Source organism: Nanorana parkeri, unplaced genomic scaffold (assembly GCF_000935625.1).
Source record: "Nanorana parkeri isolate BGI_ZX_2015 unplaced genomic scaffold, ASM93562v1 scaffold906, whole genome shotgun sequence".
NCBI classification, from domain to species: Eukaryota; Metazoa; Chordata; class Amphibia; order Anura; family Dicroglossidae; genus Nanorana; species Nanorana parkeri.
Genome location: NW_017307174.1, coordinates 451,727 through 471,075, shown reverse-complemented (window position 1 = coordinate 471,075; position 19,349 = coordinate 451,727). Strand labels below are relative to the sequence as shown.

Genomic DNA, 19,349 nt, shown 5'->3' with positions numbered 1-19,349 from the left:
CAACAGATCCTCAGACAGCAGCAACACATTAGTGGAGAAGCTTCAACAGGCAGTAGGAAAGGTGGAGGAAGAATAGATCCATAGAATGAATTCACTATCGATCCTCAGCTGCAACTTTCCATACAGAAAGCCCTCATAAGAACAATAAGCAGCACAGTAATCACATCACCAACTGTCACTACAGTGCTCAGAAAGACACCTCAAATCTCGTGAGAATAGAAGTCACCAGAGCAGGAATGTGCATGGTATATCTTAGATGATGTCACGTGGCACGTATGCAGCTATAAAGCTACAGAAGCAGGAGTTACCTTTTTGTTATACTTGATCCAATGACCTCTGGAAGTTGAATTGATTCTGTGGAAATACTTTTCTCATCTTGCATTTTGAATCGTATGGGTCGCTGTACTCCCCAAAATATCTCAATAAGTCCAGATAAAACAATTTGTCCTTTGACCTCCTGCAGTTTGATATGCAAGTATAATTAGATTTGTGCAACAGATATACTGTATAATGCATTTTCTGGTGATCCTAATCCTAGAATACATTTCTTATAAATACGTGATGCCGTTGACTTTAAATAAACTGGTAATGTAACATAGTCCTACCTCTGTGAACAGTCCCTTCTCTCAGTCGTTCAGTATTTAGTGTAGTCTTATCTCCAAGTAATTCAGAACATACCTTTGAATTAGCTTCCAGTAGGCTGGTGATCTGGCCTCCAGCTACCTGCTGGCTTTTAAGAAATATCCATATACCCTACCCCATTTTATACATAAAATAAAGGAAATCTGTACTGGGAGAAATATTTAGACTGACCCTGCTGTTCTCTTTCTGAAAATGCTATTTGCCTCTGGGTACAATACTGTGAGTCAGAACAAAATCAGTCTTAATCTCCAGTACCATTATATAACCTCCTGATAATGGGGTTTACAATCAAGAGATGTCATTCTTATAAATGCCATTCTCTGTGGGGTGGCAGCTACATTGGTAGAGGAAAAGGGATTTGTTTCCTCATGTCATAGCTTCCCCTCCAAATGACTGGTGATCTGATGACTAATGCAGTGATGATGAAGAAGCAAAGCAGTAAGGGCTGGAGGAATCACAGATCCACAGAATGAAGCAGAAGCAGGAATATGCTTGTCTGCATATTCTCGGGTACAACTTTCTCTCAAGCATGGAGAACAGTAAGCATCACAGTAGTAAACTCCCCAAATGTCATTGCAAATCTCAGGAGACTATTACAGACACAATTCTCTTGATGGTAACACTGCAGTTATGCAGTTATTAGGCTGCAGAACAGGAGTGTCTAGGTACAGCCACATGCATTGCTATTTTTCAGGAGGAATTTAAGGCAAAAGGGCTTTAACTAGTTGCTGACCGGGGTGTTAATCCCCCTTCCATCTCAAAACCATTTTTCAGCATTCAGCGCTGCGGTACTTTGACTGATATTTATTCAGTCATACATCGCTGTACTGAAATTCATTTTATACCATTTTTTGGGGATACATAGAGCTTTCTTTTGGTGGTATTTAATCACCACTGGGGTTTTTATTTTTTACTATATAATTAAAAAAGGACTGAAAATTTAGAAAAAATAACTGTTTTCCCTACGTTATGTAATAAAACATTTATTAATACCCAATTTTTTGCAAAATATAAAAGACGGGGTCATGTCGGGTAAACATACACCAAACATGTCAAGCTTTAAACTTGCATGCGCTCACAAAATCGCAAAAACTTACCATGCCTAAAATTGGCCATAGGCGACGCTTTAAAAGCTTTAATCGCTCATCGTTTTAGTGTTATCAGTGATTGATGGGTCTAGAATTATTGCTCTCACTGCAACATTCGCGACGATATGTAACGGCATAATCGTTGTTTTCGCACATAGGCACACCCGACGCGTATTTACGTGTACAAGTGCGTGTGGGGGACTTAAAACTTTTTTGGGTGTATTTTTTTTTTATATGAGACTTTCATTTTTTATTTAAAAACTTTTTTTTTTTTTACACTTTACTTGATTGTTATAACATTGGGGGGTAAAAAGCCCACAATGTAATAGCTATAAAAAAATTACAGGTCCTCTTTGACCCCTAATATCACCTAGTGAACCCCAAAGAAGATGATGAAGCAGAGATCTGCTTCATCAGCTTCTTTTCTGGCTCACAGCCAGAGAAATGACAGCTAAAGGTGGAAGTGATGTAATACAAATTGCTTCCGACTTTAGAGAGAGAAGGGGGAGAGATCAGTGGTGGGAAATGCTGATATCTCATCCTTCTCTATACGAGCAGCCGCTTTAAAAGCCAGCCGAACACATGTATAAAACAGCCGGTAACGGCTGTTAACCTTCCCGGTGGGTTTCTGCTAAAAAAAAAATCACGTACATGTACGTCTACCGGCCGGGAAGGATCCATCGTCCGCCCGTGATTTTACGAGGCAAGGAGTTAAGGGTATTGTCTAGGTAGAATTAACATTTCTTTGCCTAAAAGATAGAAAAACTTGTATGTTTTGAGGTCAGATCCACTTTGAAAATAGAAGTTAAATGATAAAAATGAACACAAACCAATTTAAATAAAGGCATATTAAAGGAGAACTATGGGGTTAAGGCTTTTCCCCATAGTCCTCCTTAGGGTAACGGAGGACACATACTAGCGTCCTCCCGTCACCCTAAGCTTAGAGCTACAGCTCGCGGTATACTGAGATGCCGCAGTATACCACGAGCTACTGCTTGCGGTATACTGAGATGCCGCAGTATACCACGAGCTACTGCTTGCGGTATACTGAGACGCTGAAGCGGATCCTGACAATTATGTCTGGATCTGCCCAGCTGCGTGAGTGACAGCTGGTTCTGCCTATCTAGAGGCAGAGCCAGCTGTACCTGCCCCGTCCGTTCCGCCAGTCAGGCTGGCTGATCGGAGCGGGGAGGGGGGAATCCAGCCCCTCCCTTGTTACGGCAGAGAGCCGTGACAGGATCGAGAGGTGAGCGTACGCCGCTATGTGTTCGCTCACCTCCCGATCTACTGAGCCGACCTGTGACAGTCTCATAGTTCTCCTTTAAGTTAGCTACATACCAATATGAATATTGTGAGTTTACACCTACAAATCCATACATTAGGACTTACTTGGTGGTAGGTTATATGTAGGTTCTTTTGGTCCTTGAAATAGCAATTATAGGATTTCAGTAGTGAATCTAATTGACTTCTGGAAGAGGAAAAAAAAAATTTGAGTTAATATGTAGAGGTAGGCTTCCGCCAACAAGGCAAAAATGGTCATGTACAAAGTATTCTAAATCAGAACAATCAATCAGCTGTCATCTTTTATTGTGCTGACAGCTTTGTCTTCTTGTTAGCTAATAGTTCATATTACTGGGTTTCACATTGTCAAGTTCAAATCTTTCTGATTTTTCTGATTTTTACAAGCAATGTTTGCAAGATTACAGTTTATGCAAAAACATGATCCTCTCAATAACACACTTAATTTTAACAGAACAAAATACATACAGCTGCAATTGATCAATGGAAGTGTACTGTATATGTATATATTATAATACAGGATTTATATAGCGCCAACAATTTGCTCAGCGCTTTACAAAATGAAGGAGACAGTACAGTTACAAAACAATTTACAATACAATTCAGTTTCAGAACAATAGGGTTGGGAGGGCCCTGCTCGTGAGAGCTTACAATCTAGTAGGAGGAAGTAAAAGCCAGTTATGTTGAGATGATATAGGCTTCTCTGGAGAGATGAATTTTTAAGGATTGCCTAATGGTGGGCAGCGTAGGAGCTAGGCGGACAGAATGGTATAAGGAGTTCCAGAGGATGGGGGACTCTCTGGAGAAGTCCTGGAGGTGAGCATGGGAGGAGGTAATTAGAGAGCTAAAGAGCAGGAGGTCTTGAGAGGAGCGGAGAGGACCGTTTGGGTGATATTCTGAGATGAGGTCAGTGATGTAGGTTGGGGCGGAGTTGTAGATGGCTTTGTATGTTGTTGTTAGTATTTTGAATTTTATTCATTGGGCAAATGGGAGCCAGTGGAGGCATTGGCAGAGAGGGGCGGCAGACACTGAACGGTTGGTAAGGTGGATTAATCTGGCAGCAGCATTCAAGATAGACTGAAGGGGGGATAGCCTTTCAATGAAGCTCTCTATGCACTGTTGTTGTGCCAATCTGAAGGCCACACGAAGTTTGGAGGTCTGTAGCTATTGACTCTGCAGAGAGATGAGGACTTCTGCGCACTGTGCACTTCAGCATGCGCAGGTCCTGCTCTGTCATTTTACATGGCCTACCACTTTGTGGTTGAGTTGCTGTTGTTCCCAGTTGCATCCACTTTGTTATATAACCCCTAACAGTTGACCGTGGAATATTTAGTAGCAAGGAAATTTCACGGAACACCTGTATCCAATGATTTGGAGGGGTGTCCCAATACTTTTGGCAAGATAGTGTGTATATATATATATATATATTTATACATATATATATATATATATATATATAAAAAAAAACACACACACACACACATATACACTTAAATGTGCTGAAATGGGCTTGACCACAAGGTCATTGGGTCATTGACTTGCTGTATATTCCAGTCTCTTTCATTTTGATGGGCCCTGCATGTAAACTGTTTTATCGTGCACTGGAGGGAATGTCAATTATGACTAATGTGGTAGTAAGAATTTAGAATACTGGTTTAATCATATGATTGCTCTGCTCAGTTATGCTCATTACATTTATCCAGAAGCTTTACATAGGTCCACCAAACCCTGACTAGTTTGAGGTCTATGGAAAATGTACCTGCTAGACAGTAATGAATGTATAATATAATAAATAATATTACATTACATTTATCCAGAAGCTTTACATAGGTCCACCAAACCCTGACTAGTTTGAGGTCTATGGAAAATGTACCTGCTAGACAGTAATAAGTGTATAATATAATAAATAATATTTGTAAATCAACATCTAACCACACTGCATTCTTTGGCTTCGTTGACAATATTTGCCATAATTATAGCTTAAATCATATCCAATAATTCTTGATAAAATTATTTAACAAGTGTTTTTTGTTGCTGGTTTTAGTAGAAATGTGCAAGATAAAAGTACATGCAAATAGCACAAACATTAAAGTCTTTAGTGCTATAAATAAATCCCAGTTGTGCTCCTCATTGGATATATTTACGTAGTTTATTTGCATTTCTCCACGCCTGGATGTATTTGAACACGTCCTTCAACATGCCTTGTGCTGATAAACAGTAACCAGGAACATATGCAAAATACAAGGCATAGCAACAACTTTGCATTGAAAATGACCACTTGTTTGTGGACAAGTAATAAGCTATGAAATAATACAATCCTATTTGTTTGTAGCAGGTATGCGTTTTATACATAATAAATGTTATAGTTGCTTTAATAGGCATAGTTTACAGTGTCTGTTTGTTCTGGGTTGGTGACTCAAAAGGTATTGAAGCTAAAGTCATCCAGTTAACTAGTATTTTTTCAGAATCAGGTCAGCAGTGGCAGCCGCTGTATTTCTTTAAGTAGAGGTTTCAGTAATAATGCAGGATACAATGACAATGTAAAATGGCATCAATTCACAGTCAACAAAGAGACTCCACTTTATTGTAGTCTACTGAGGAAAGTGACGACATCTGAACGATGCCATAAATGACTACTTTTCACATTGTCATTGTAGTTTGCACTACCCAATGATATGATGTTGCGAGATACAGAGATCCTGAGAACCCCTTTGTGAAGTTGGTAAGGCTCATAGAAAAGCCTTACCATCCTGTTCTGGAAACTCAATTCCTGGATGACTCCTACTTAGCTTTGGCTGGCAAACAGAAGAGAAAAAAAACTACCAAAAGTCTTTCCTTATACTCTATTCAGCAAAATTAAATCTTCAAAGTTTAATAATTAATAAACTTTGTTAAGTTCTTACTGCATGATGAACATTTTTTTTTTGCTTTTTTAATATGGCGATGTGAGTGGAGACTAATCAAGCAAACTGAGTGTGGAAGATAGCTGTGCCTAATTGCAACATTGTATCACACATAATCTGATCGTCTGATCACTCTGGTGAGTGCAGATAAAAGAGCTCTAGTTTTCGGGAGAGTGACACTTTTTATTTTCATCACTTGGAAAAATGTGAAAGCCCAATGGCGTGGATATTTTAGGATTTGAACTTTTAATTGTATTAAGGCATTATTGTTGTGTGGAGCAAGAGTTAGACTTTTTTATCACTTTTATATATAGAAAAATTGAATATTTATTTATATATGGAATTTTAGGATTGGATATCTAATATTTTCATTTATATTACAGTTATGGAGAGATATGTATGGAAATCTTAACTTGCAACATTTGAAACATTTATATTGAAGGGATGATTTAATTATTTATTTATAATATTTTTGGGGATGCACTTTAATTGAAACTTTTAGATATTAAGACATTGTAGTTGTAAGTACCTTGAAATATTGATAACACTGTTCACTTTTTATAATATACATTTGCAATTGCACCTTTTAGTACAGCAGCTTCCTGCACCGATATTAAGATTTAGTCACCTATAGCACGGAATAATATGTATACACACATCTAATTAAGAAGTGTCCATGGACATGTTTTGTATTGGCACAGTGCTATTTTTCACAGGGTTCACAGTCATAAAGCTGTCACTCACACAAAGAGTGACAGCAGGCCAGTCTGAAGGACAGAAACTTGGAAAATTATAGGAGCAGACCTAGGGAGAGATTAAAGAGCCCATATACACAATTTGTTTGTGTTTTGGATAGCGTATGGAAGGTGTAGATCCTCCTGTCAGTTATATTTTGCTGTCTGTGTCCCTGCTGGTTAGATTCACCATCTTTATTTGTCCTGATGACCACTGTTGTGAGGCAGAAAGTGCTGGGACATCCAAAATGTTATCATTGTCACCAGAACAAAAGTGGTTAGTAAATCTTCCAATAGGGACACCCGTTCGACTGACCACTGAGTAAATGGGCATTTCCTCGGAAATTTCACTTCCTGTTGCATGTCCAAGAAAGGAGGTAAAGGTAAATCTTCCCTACAGGACACCGACAAAGAAAAATAAATTGACAAGGACATATACCTTCTTTACTCTTTACAAAACAAACAAAAGGGTTTTGGCTATACATACATTTTAAAGACTCACTTGTTGTGTGCATAGTGCAGCCCTTTGTGGTAAGGTTTCATTTAAAATCTAAACATTCCAAGAATGACTGCCCCTTAGATGTATTTCTTTTTTTGAGATCACAGTGAAAACTATTTTACAATGGTCATGCTCCTGTGTAAAATTTATCATGTATGCATGCTAGCTCGCAACAGCAGGATAAGGTTTTTTCAATGTCAGCACTTTGAGGCCCAAGCACTAAAAGGATTACCATAAACAGAATAAAAGCCTGGTCAGAGCACACACAGATAGCCAGGTAGTCTGGCATAGCATAACTCTATGGAGTACTGGGGGCATACTGGAGCTCCAAATTAAGCTCTGTGTCTCCAGTGTTTACTTCCCCAGCTTTAGGTGACGTATGTGTGCCTTTCAAGAGGTTAGGTTATTCAAATCCACAGAACAACAAGACATACCTTGTGATGTGCATTGATTCTTTCATGAATGCTATTGGAGTCTCCAAGAGAGAATTTTTCGCCATTTTAAATCACTTCAGTTATGCTACATACCTAAAAAAACAAAATGCATAGAATAATTTATGAATGCATACATTTTGCAATGCAATGTTAATGCTGTGTACACTAGGGTTGTATAGTGCCGAAAATGAAGCAAATATTACATATATATAACATAGTATTACACATAAAAGGTGCCCTAATGTGCATAATTAGTTAATTAATAATATTTAATATAATATAAATAATTAATAATAAAACCATAAGTCCAAATTAAATCTATCTAACTCCAAATCACCAGTGTTCCTGGGCAAATTCTCCCGGGAGTGTAAATAGCAGGATAATACAGACCATATATTTGTGTTCAGTGCCCATGCAAGATCCAGAAAAAAAAACCCAATGGGGGAGATTAATTTACATTAGATCACAAATCACAGAACAGTGTTCTATGTATTCATTCAAGATCTAGTGACATGTATTTTCTCCAGATAAGTTTGTTGACTTCACAGCACTGCTGCTGACTTCTGACATTCTAGATAACTTAGCTAATAGGATTTGGACTGATGAAAGAAAATAAAAATGGCAAAGAAGGTGTTAGGAAGAGTATTAATTCCAAATGCCATGACAAGACAATTTTAAAAAATACAACCTTTTGGAAATGCTGTCTATAAGGCTATCACTGATTATTCTGGCAATGAATAATAACTTGGATAACAAACTTACAGTATCAAGCGCTTTCCTTAGCTTCATGACAGGAAAGCGAGTAAAAGGGGAATTCAGAGGATGTTGGTCACCTGTGGGGTTTCAGGCCTCACACTTCAGAGTCACTAAGCTACAGATGCTGAACTGAGGCAGAGATGACACATTCTCTATTTCGTACACCTTGAGCAGATAAATTATGAAAGGCAAGTGCTGAGACTGCTAGAACTGCTTTTATAGTTTTTACCCTCTAGCCACAGTGGCCTGTGCAGAGAGAAGTGAGCGAAATTGTCACATATTACAACTTCCCACATTACGCTTTGCAGTGAGAAAGCACCAGGATTTTCCAGAGTACATTGGGAAGCTCCAGTCATGCATGTAGCTATACCAAAATAATGTTTTCAACCAAAAGGGGGATTTACAAGCGGATGTTAATTAAACCATATTTACAGATTTTCCCACAGCCACAAACCACATTTTGATGTCACACAGGCAGTTCTGCTGCTGACAACACACTGACAGCAACAAAATCACCTGTAAGAGGCTTCTGCTTACTTCTATGGAATGACATTCTCTCACTGACCTGCAATGTTAAGAATTTTCCCCGTGCTAGCAAGGGAGCAACATTGTGTTGGCCTAGGTAGTAAGGGAGCATCTTCATTAAAATAGGTGTGTGGTAACTTAGTGATTCTGTCACTGGCAAGTTGTTTCAGCTGCCTGGCCTTCCCAGCATTTCCATCCTGTGGCACCTGGACCACCCACAGACTATGTTCCAGCCCCTGTGCATGTGTTAGGTTTGACCATAAAGATATGGCAAGCTCATATCATGCACCTTGGATGGTCATTATTCTATACAGCTGGGCCCAATATATGTGTGGTGACTGGAATGGACTGTGCATCACACAATAGAAAGGCTTTGTGTTGCTTTGCAGGCTGCATAGCTAAAACAACTTCAAGTATCTAAGGTCTTTAATGGAATTACATTTTTTAGGATTTGATTTGAAGTCTAATTCACCCTTCAGGATTAACTAACTGGATTCAACAATTCACAGCATTTTGTTTCTCCTTGTTGGTAAGTTCTGTCTCAATTGACAGCAAAATTGTAGAAATGTCACCAGCACACCAGTCCTTTTAGGATAGCAAAAGCTTAATTTATTGAAATGTTTTTGTCATAAGAAATTAAAACACAATTTTTCTTTTATAATTAGAATAAGACATGATAGGAAAGAATAGGATAGGTTGAGCCTAGTACCACCAGGCAAAGAAGATTTTATGACTTTATTTTGCCAACCATGTTTTAGAGAAATTGAATGGTTAGTGTTACTTAAATAGTAAATTATCAAGTCATGATTTTTGCTGGGATAATCACATGCTCAGGGCTGAAATGGTTAACTACAAATAACTTCAGGTATTATTAGGAAGGGGATTTATATATATATTTACATATTTGTATACTTTCTCTTTGCATTAATACTGTACTTCCCCTGGGGAAGGCCGCCTCACTTTACATTAGTCTGTCTTGTGACGCAGAACAGGAAAAAATAGTGAAAGAAAAAGAAAAGCCACAAGGAAAGACAAAATATTTAACAATTCAAAACATAACTTACCTTCAATGAAGTGTGTCCCATGTCCTGCTGGCTGCTGCCTAGTTTAGTAATCTTCCTTCCACTGATGCCGGATACTCCATACAATGCTGATTTTTCAGCACTGCGGAGGTTAAGATCAGCGGTTGTAACTGTGAACCATTGTTGTCACTTGCTCTCCCCTTCCTCTCTCCCCTATTCACAGAACTGGTAGTATTCTTTCCCAGAATGCAAAGCGTTCTGTGAATGGAGGATGGGCGAATGAAGGACAGCATTCGCCTCCTTTAATCACAAAAGGCTTTGCATTCTGGGAAAGCTTACTGCAAGTTGAATGAGGGAGAGAAGAGGAAAGGGAGGGTGAAAGGCGACAATGGATCACAGTTGCAACTGCTGATCGTAACCTCTGCAGTGCTGGAAAATCAGCATTGTGCGGAGAATCCAGCATCAGTGGAGGGAAGACTTCTACACCAAACAATAGCCAGTAGGACATTGGAGACACTTAAGTAAGTTATGTCTCTGGTGCTGCATACCTCCCAAAAATATAACTAAACTTCAATTGTAATCACTGTGCCCAATATATGCATTTCTTCTTACTATCTTCACACCCTGTTTGTAGTTTCTAATTTATTTAATGCCTAATTTATGTACTTTAATTGAACAGGTTTACAGTTTTATCTGAAAAGGATTTGTAATTTTGAAAAGATAATCATTTATGCACCTACAGGTGGCACTATAATTTTTGTGGTTTAACAATTCAGCTTCCGTTGTCATCTCTCCAACTCCAAGCTCACTGGACAGCAAATAAGAATCCTTATCTCTGCCTGGTGAACCGGGGCCTACCCTGAAAGCAGCAGATCTAAATCAGAAAATAGCACCATGACCATACCTCCCAACTGTCCCTCATTTGGAACCAAATCTCTCTGTCCCCTTTTCCTCCTCAGTTGTCCCTCTTGTTGGTTTGATGATATCTATGAAAAGGTAATATTTAACTACTAAAAGTGTTATTCTGCACTAAAACCTTTATCTTATCTCTTAATTATCTTGCTTGCTATTTCAAAAAGCCAGTATAAAGGGAAAGTAATGGTGAAAAAAGAAAACAATTCTGGGTTTAACCAATTATATTTGGCATATAAATTCTTAATGGTCCGCAAATGGCCTAAATACATTGTGCTGGAAGATGTCCCTTTTTTCATCTCACAATTTTGGGAAGTATGCAATGACGCGTGCAGTGACAAGCATAGGTTTGTGTTCATTGGGCAGGAAAAGCTGTAAACATGAGTATTTGAATCACGTATTTAGCTGTTTGCCTGAAGTTCCAATTAACAATTATTTGAAATTACAATTAACAAGATATATATATCGTTGTCTATAATTTCCGCTAGGGTGGCTCTCCTGCTTTGCAGGATCTCCTTGGAGCCACCCTGACATGGGGGGCCCTGGCTCATGCCAGGACATCTTCGACGCTCTGTGTGCGGACACACGGGCAGCACAAATGTCCTCATTCAAATCCACTGCCCTCCATCTCCTTTAGGGGCTTTGATTGACAGCAGCCCTGTTCAGTGGGATCTCCCTAGTACTGTGCATTCTACCAATTCAAGATAATAGTGTATTAACTTGTTCATATGTACAAAAGGTCACATAACTAATGTCTAATCTGTATACTTCCCAACCAGAAGTTTGGGGATGTGCAGCAAAGGGACACCAAAGTGCAGGCATGCTTTAAATAGGGATAGGTAAGTGTTTAAGCAAAATAAAAAAATATCTTTTTCATTTACAGCTAAATATGTGTGGCTACAGTGAAAACACAGTTGTGCAATTAGGAGTTAAATACTGCTATCACATGTTTACAATGTGCGTAATGTTTGTCTAAAAGTATAAAACATTTTTTTTTGTTTTGGATATAATGGTGAATGTTTAAAAACCATGTAAGCTTTTTTGCTTTTGCCATCTGTCTCCCATTAGGGAGATTTCCATTCGCCTCCTGTCCTGAAGACGCATCAGAAATTGAGAGAAAATCTCACCAAAGCATAGAAAATCCCCTTTAATGCAGTTTTACTGGCACAATGGGCCCTTCTCTGAAGATTTCCCCTTCTTATTCCAGTAACAACAGTCCAGTGGGCACATAGACAACAATGAAACACTGACAGGGTTCCTAACCCTTTACCACTCTATACAAAAACTAAAAAAAGCAATGAATGTCTGGACATGTCATGTGTCTTTTATAAATATTAGAATACTACTGTTCATAATTAGTTAATATTTATAGACTTTGCTGTTTTAGCAGGATTTTTTCTCACTATATGTAATGTGTTACTAGTTAAAATCTGTCCACCACCTTCATTAATCTCTTCAACAAGCCAGGCAAGGATGGGGGTTTAGGAGCCAATTTAGCATACAAAACATCTGTCTATGCCGATGAGTTCTTCCATCTAATGCTGAGAAGTATTTTGCACTCCTGAGTCTTGGCTGACAGCTCACAGTAAGGGCTAGTTCACACCAGCCCCAGTGCGTTCCGGCCCAAAGTAAATGGCACTGCAGCCACACCCCCAGGTCACAGTGCGATCGCCTGTAATCAATGCATGCGTTCCGGTCTAGTGCGATCATAAAAAATGCTGCATGCTATTTTTTCTCTGATTGCACCGGACTGGAACGGACAATTGAACTGCGGCCGGGGGGTGTGGCTGCGGTGCCATTGACTTCAATGCACCACCATGCCCCCTCCCATCCCAGAACGCAGTGAGCCACCCGGGACGCGATCCAGGGCGTTCCAGCAGCAAATCGGGCCAGAACGCGCTGGGGCTGGTGTGAACTAGCCTTAAACAAACAACTTGCATGAGTCATTCCACTAAACCAGGGGTCTCAAACTCAATTCACGTGGGGGCCACTGGACAAATGGACAAATTTTCTTCTCCCATAATTCCATAAAATGTCATACTTCAAAATAAAATTTAACTATATAAGATACCAGTGTTAAGGCCTTTGTGTGTTTATAATGTCAGTATATGTGTTTGTGATGGTTTTACATGAATTAAGAAAAGATAACCATTGTAAGCACCCCTGTCAGGGTCAAGTGGTTTGTCTCAACCCTCTAATGGCCACTTTTGCTGGACAGCTTGATCTGTTAATGGAAGTTGAAAAACAACAAACTTACTTTCTTGATCACCAGGTGAAAATAAAGGATAAAAAGCCTAAAAAAAGAAAACGAATGCATCCACCACATCTAAGAATTGGTATACTAGTGTAACCATCTTGCCCTAAGCGTGGTGATTACTTAAATTTAGCTTGCTAGGACTGTATCCAGTCTACCTGATTGCATAGTCTGAACTTATTTAGTTTTCCCAAGGATTCTGTCATTGATTGCATCTGCCTGTTGCTGGGTGTAACCTTGCCAAGGAGCAAAACAACCAATAGCAGAATGTTATGGATATATATGTCTCTTCAGCCAATCACTAGGAGTTTTATGGCCAGTGGTGCATGCTGCGAGAGGACATAAATATCTGGGTCCAATCATGTGAGAGTCTCTTTCTTCCCCGGGCCTCCTGCCTGGGAAAGGTGCATTATGAGCGTGTTGTCTGATCAGGCCTGAAGCCTACAGGTAGTCAGGTGGGGACACAGTTGGTGTCAGAATTTATTTCTAGGATTGAGAGCCAAGGAGGAACTTCATATGCTGGAAGTACCAGAGAAGCCAGGATGGGCTTGGACCTCGCAGGGAGTCTGGTGTCTCACCCAAACATGTCTGTCCACAAGCTATGGATCTCTAACACTGTGTCACCACGTTTTAAGTTTAAAGGCCTTTTGCATGGTGGAGATGGAAAGCATTCGGTGAGTCTGCAGTTCTGTTTGATCCTAGATGTCTGCAGTCCTAAGCCTCTCTCCCTGTTTTGCCATTCATAAAATAAAGCATTATAAAGTCCTTAAAGTGACTGGGGCCTAATTTTGCTTTTCACATCCCAAATAATGCCCAAGGATCCCTGAAGTGAAAGGTCAACTCCTCCTGCCCCTAGGTCAACTCCTCCTGCTCCCCCAGTCAGGGGGCGCTACATTGCAATATATTACATTTTTGTTTCTGGGCTTAGTTACCCTTTAATAAAGGCATGCACTAAGAAATACCCCTCTATAGCTCGCGGTATACTTAGACGCCGCAGTATACCGCGAGCTGCTGCTCGTGGTATACTGAGACGCCGCAGCTGAAGCGGATCCCGACAATTGTGCCGGGATCTGCCCAGCTGTGTGACTAACAACTGGTTCTGCCTATCTAGAGGCAGAGCCAGCTGTACCCGCTCCCTCCCCCATCTGTTCTGCCAGTCAGCGCTGGCGGATCGGAGAGGGGAGGGGGATATCCAGCCCCTCCCCTGTCACGGCAGAGAGCCGTGACAGCATCAAGAGGTGAGCGAACGCCGGTATGTGTTTGCTCACCTCCCGATCTACTGAGCCGACCCGTGACAGTCTCATTGTCACAGGTCGGCTAGAACTCCTTTAAGAAGTTAAAATACATGGAGACCCTTTGAAAATATATGAAATAAATATACTTTATTCAAAATAAATCCCCACATTCACCCATTCATTAAAAAAGTATAAGAAAAAAATAGTTCTATATGTTTTTGTCATGCGCCCAAGTATCATCTTCTTTCAGAAAATGGAATCAAGAGTTAAAGCTGGGTAGCTAAAGATGTCACATCTTTAAATATCATTACTGTAACTAGACCAAAGTGTTTTGCTAGGTTTCCATTGTTCAGTTTCCACATACAGTAAATACTTAAAGCTGCGGTTAAATTATATAGTAGCTTTCACTTTTTCCACTTTCATTTGACAGAAAACCTAGAACTGGACAGATAAAGACAAAACCCTGAAGAGGGATTAGATAACCTGTCAGGTTTTTATTGCTCCCTGTGTCCCCATCAGGAAGATTCACCATCTCTATTTGTCTTGGTTACCAAATGTGAAAGCCATAGAAAATCCCAAATGTTTGCTTGGCATCAGAACAGGAATAGATGGGAAATATTTCAATGGGGACACTAGTTCTTGCATAGCCCACCTGAGACTCTCTATGGTGGGCTCTGCATGGTCCCAGGTGGTCTGGTCCCCTTTCCCTGTACCTCCTCTTACCTGCTGCTGCTGGGGCCCGGCCTCCTCCCCCCCCTCCACTGTCACCTCTGCCATGCCACCCCGGTACAGTTGATACCCATGTAAGAGGCCCCCCAGACCCCTCACATGGGTACTGGCAATACGCCCCTGATGGCGGTGTTCTATCAAAGGTTGTGACTACGTTAGAATGTGTGACCGGTGGCATGGCCACACGTTTTAAAGTAATCCCACCCAGTTTTCACACACGCCTCCTGTGACTCACCTCCCCTCCCGCTGCCTGTTACTATGGATGCGGCCGGGAGGGGAGGTGTGTCACAGGACCTGCACCCTCACTGAGATGCCCGTCGGCAGTGCAAGGCCCCGGTGTTCGAACCGGACCCCACTGGGCCCCCCCACAGCCACAGGCCCCGGTGCACCGGCTGCACCGGCGGTAGTTCCGCCACTGGTTCTGGTCACCCTGCTAACCACCGGGGAGTTCCCTCTCTTGAAGGGGTTTCATCTTACTTCCTGTTGTGGCTATTGGACACGGAGTGAAGAGAAATCTCCCCAATGGGACACAGATGGCAAAACAGCAGACAGGTGTTATAACCCTCCCTCCCTTACTCTATCCAAAAAGAAAAAAAATGTTTTCACTTTAGTTCTACTTTAATAAACTGATCTCTGCTGCATGCCATAAAGTGTGTGGCCAGCTATATTTCCTGGATGACTCCCCGGCAGATGCATTTTCAGAGCACTTGCCAAGTCAGGGCCCTCCCTATAATAAGGCAGCCTGAGGGTCTTGCCCCAGGTGGCATCTCACTGGGTCACTTGGGGGGGAGGGGGAGGGGCGGCAGGTGTGCCTGCTGCCCTCTTGCCAGCCAGAGCGTCACAGGTTGCTAAGTTACCACTTAGCAACCTGTGACGCTCTGGCCAGCACCCAGCCCAGCTCACTGACGTCACTGGCTGCCAAAAGCTGGGCCGGAAGTGGGACAGAGCCTCCTCCTCCACCCCTGGTGATGTGTGCCACCAACACCCCCGCCCCCACCCAGCCTTAGGCAGCGAAAATTGTAGGGATGCCCCTGTGCCCAGTTTTGAAGGGCATATGGGCTGGCAAAAGCATTGCAGGGATCCACATATTTTTGGAACCATATGCCTGGTGTAACAAGTTAATATTAAGGTGCAGGAGTAGGGGCACATGTTTTTTTTAAATGTCACTAAAACAGAGTAAAAAATTGCTGGTGGACCTGCAGATGACGTGGTTTTCACTTAAATGAAATGGCCATGATTCAGCCTGATCTGCTGCAAAACCCGAACCATGCTGACTGATTAGCTGATATTCAATAAAGAGCACATATTTATTCCAGAGAGCAACACAAAAATGTTCTTGTTTCAGCAAAACATACCAAACGGGATTCAATTAACCGCCAAGACAAACAGACAAAAGAACAATTTCAGTGAAAACGGTGCATGGTACATTCTCACGTCACGCACTGTTTCATATCAAAGCCCAAGCATAAACTTTCATCTCTATTCTGCACACATGACCCAAGTTAAACATTTAAAAGGGCTGAATTCTTTCACAAGGACACGAAGTTAAGCTCAGTGATCCCTGAATCCTGTTTTTTTTAAGTTAAATAGTCTTTTTTAGTGGATATTGTATTATATTCTTATATAAGGGCACACACATGACCTATATACAGTGAAATGACACTGCTATCAGTATAAGAAGAAGTGTCGCCTGTGGATTTCAGCCATTTGTTTATTTGGATTACACTTACCCTGTCCTGCCAGAAAATGACAGCTCATTTCACTTGCAGTTTCATGGTGCGTCCAAAACAACATGGCACCGTGCAAATGACCTGAAGGCTCACCTGAACAGTTTGTAGAATACAATGAAGAGTTAATACTTACTTCTCTGAACGCACAGGTATTGAAGATTTAAGCCACTCCTTGGTGCCTCAGTGCATTTCGGGAGTGTTTACCAGACCTGATAGCAGCAGCTGATAGAAAGAGACTTGTATGCACATTCATACCTGTGCGAGAGGTGTGGTTTATGCCTGGCTCAGACATCTGTCACTGCGGGGCATGCACTCCCATCTTCAAGAAAGTTTATTTTATGACTCATTATAACAGCCATAAATGAGGTATTTTAATTGCGACTAGTAGAGTAGTAGTTCTGACACACGATTCTCAAACATTCATTATAAACAACCGGATATTTATCTTGTAATTTTATTACTAGGCAAGGTACAAAACTAAAAGTGTTTTAATGATTGTCAGTTTGTTTTTAGTAAGTTGAAGCTGACCTCACACTATACCAGTGTTTCTCAACCTTTTTTTTTGGTCACAAGCACCCTTTGAAAGTATGCAAAAACTTGAGGCACCCCAGTCTGCACTATAAAAAGCATAAATGTAAAAAAACAACTTGTGGCCCCTTCAAAATCCATACCAGGCCCTTATTCAAGATAGGGTGACTCCATGCTAAAACACAAAAATAGTAGCGTTCCCCCTTCACATGAGAACTCCTTCCTCACATCAGACTTCCCCCTTTAGATCAGAGCCCCCCATTCACATCAGAGTTCCCCTTCACATCAGCAGCCCCCTTTCACATCAGAGTTCCCCTTCACATCAGCAGCCCCCCTTTCACATCAGTAGCCCCCCTTTCACATCAGAGTTCCCCATTCACATCAGAGTTCCCCTTCACATCAGGAGCCCCCTTCACATTAAAAGCCCCCTTCAGATCAAAGTCCTCAGCCCCCCCCATTCACATCAGAGTTCCCCTTTACCTCAGAGTACCCCCTTCATATCAGAGTCCTCAGTCCCCTCTTTACATCACAATCTCCCCTTTATATCAGAGTCCTCAGTCCCCTCTTTACATCACAGTCTGCCCTTTATATCAGAGTCCTCAGTCCCCCCTTCACATTAGACTCCTACCATCACATGACAGAGGGTGGGAGGTTGAGCAGGCCTTGACATATGTGAACTTCCATTATTTTTCTGAATAGATTCCACCCTCCCTAGACTAGTATCAGTCCATGGCACTGGTGGTTGTCCTGCCTGCACTATGGAAAGACATGATGATGTTTGAAAATGTTAAGGCACCCCTGAGGAGACCAGAAGGCACCGTGGTTGAGAAAGGCTGCACTATACAATCTTATCTTACAATCTCCTTTAGATCTCCTGTCAACTTTGTAGTGCAAGGTCCTGTCTGCTTTGACACAAATTAAATGTATTATTTGTATTTGTCCTGAAATTTCATAGCTTTGGTAAATTTAAAGGAGATTATACAGAGATGGTACAATCAGATTGTACCGTGTATGGCTAGCATACCGTTTATATATACCCTTTCCATGTATTAAATCTTCTGTTAAAGATTTTTTGTAATATCTGTTTGATAAGTGCAGAAAATACCCGTTGATCCTGCCAGAAATCTTGCAGCTCATAACTTTCTGTGTTCTCTGCCTGCGCTGTACTGTTATCAGTTATATTGTTCTAAGGACTACAGGACCCCACCCATCTGTCATGAAAAAAAAGCACAAAGGAAGGGGTTTCCAGTAGTCCTGGTCTGTTTCTCTTGTTCTGATACAATATGGTGAGTAAGCGTTATGATCATGGGACTAAGAGTGTGTTAATGGCAAAATCAACAAGTGAAAATAAAATTTAAAAAAAACTTTAAAAAGAAAAAATTATGCAGCCACAACATTTAAGGAGTGGCAAGCTGCAATGTATTACATTTTTGTTCTTGGGTTTAAATCTGCTTTAAAACAAGGAAAGAGAAGCAATGTAATAAAGTAAATATTGTCTGCATAGGGGAAGTGTATTTAAAGAGAGAACTCTGAAATGATCTGATACAGGTAATTGTTTACACATTATCAGAAACAGTTATTTGATGACACAAGCACATAAGAGGCTGGGAAATAACATGTATCAGGAATCCAGTTGCAGTAGGGTGAGGGTGCTCTCCGCACACCTTTCAGCAATCCCGACCAGTACACAGAGATGGTGCTTGCAGTAACTCCACGGATGGCACCGTGCAAAACGAACAGTTGACGAAAAAGGTCACCAGCACTCAAAAGGTTTAATGTATCAGGAATCCCACACAAGAGAGAAGTGCTGTACAGTCTGGCTGATTTTCTGTACAATTTAAAACTAGGAACTGTAAAAAAAAAAAAATATATATATATATTTCAGTGAGTGTATATTCCTCTGTTGCTTTGTGTCTACAACAGCAATACAAATATTCCATTACACAGCACACACATATGGTGAAAGGGCCATGCTTTGTATGCTTTTCACGTGTCTGCCTTGCTCTTTATTATAGTAGTTTGCGCTAAGCCATATTAAAATGAAAGCCTTAAAGACTAA

The 19,349-nt window shown here is 40.9% G+C and overlaps 1 protein-coding gene across 2 annotated transcripts in view; it reads right to left on the bottom strand.

Moving 5' to 3' along the window:
* RASSF6 (Ras association domain family member 6) overlaps nt 1–17,040 on the bottom strand; it is a 29,182-nt gene extending 12,142 nt beyond the window's left edge. Inside the window, exons 1-5 of one of the 2 annotated variants that reach the window (XM_018565990.1) lie at nt 17,018–17,040; nt 16,763–16,855; nt 7,600–7,692; nt 3,120–3,198; nt 309–457 (exon numbers count right to left, since the gene is read on the bottom strand). In XM_018565990.1, coding sequence (XP_018421492.1) covers nt 309–457; nt 3,120–3,198; nt 7,600–7,664 — 293 coding nt within the window. In that variant the 5' untranslated portion in view covers nt 7,665–7,692; nt 16,763–16,855; nt 17,018–17,040. The other variant, XM_018565991.1, reaches the window with a different exon arrangement.
* Between the last annotated feature and the right edge of the window lie 2,309 nt (nt 17,041–19,349).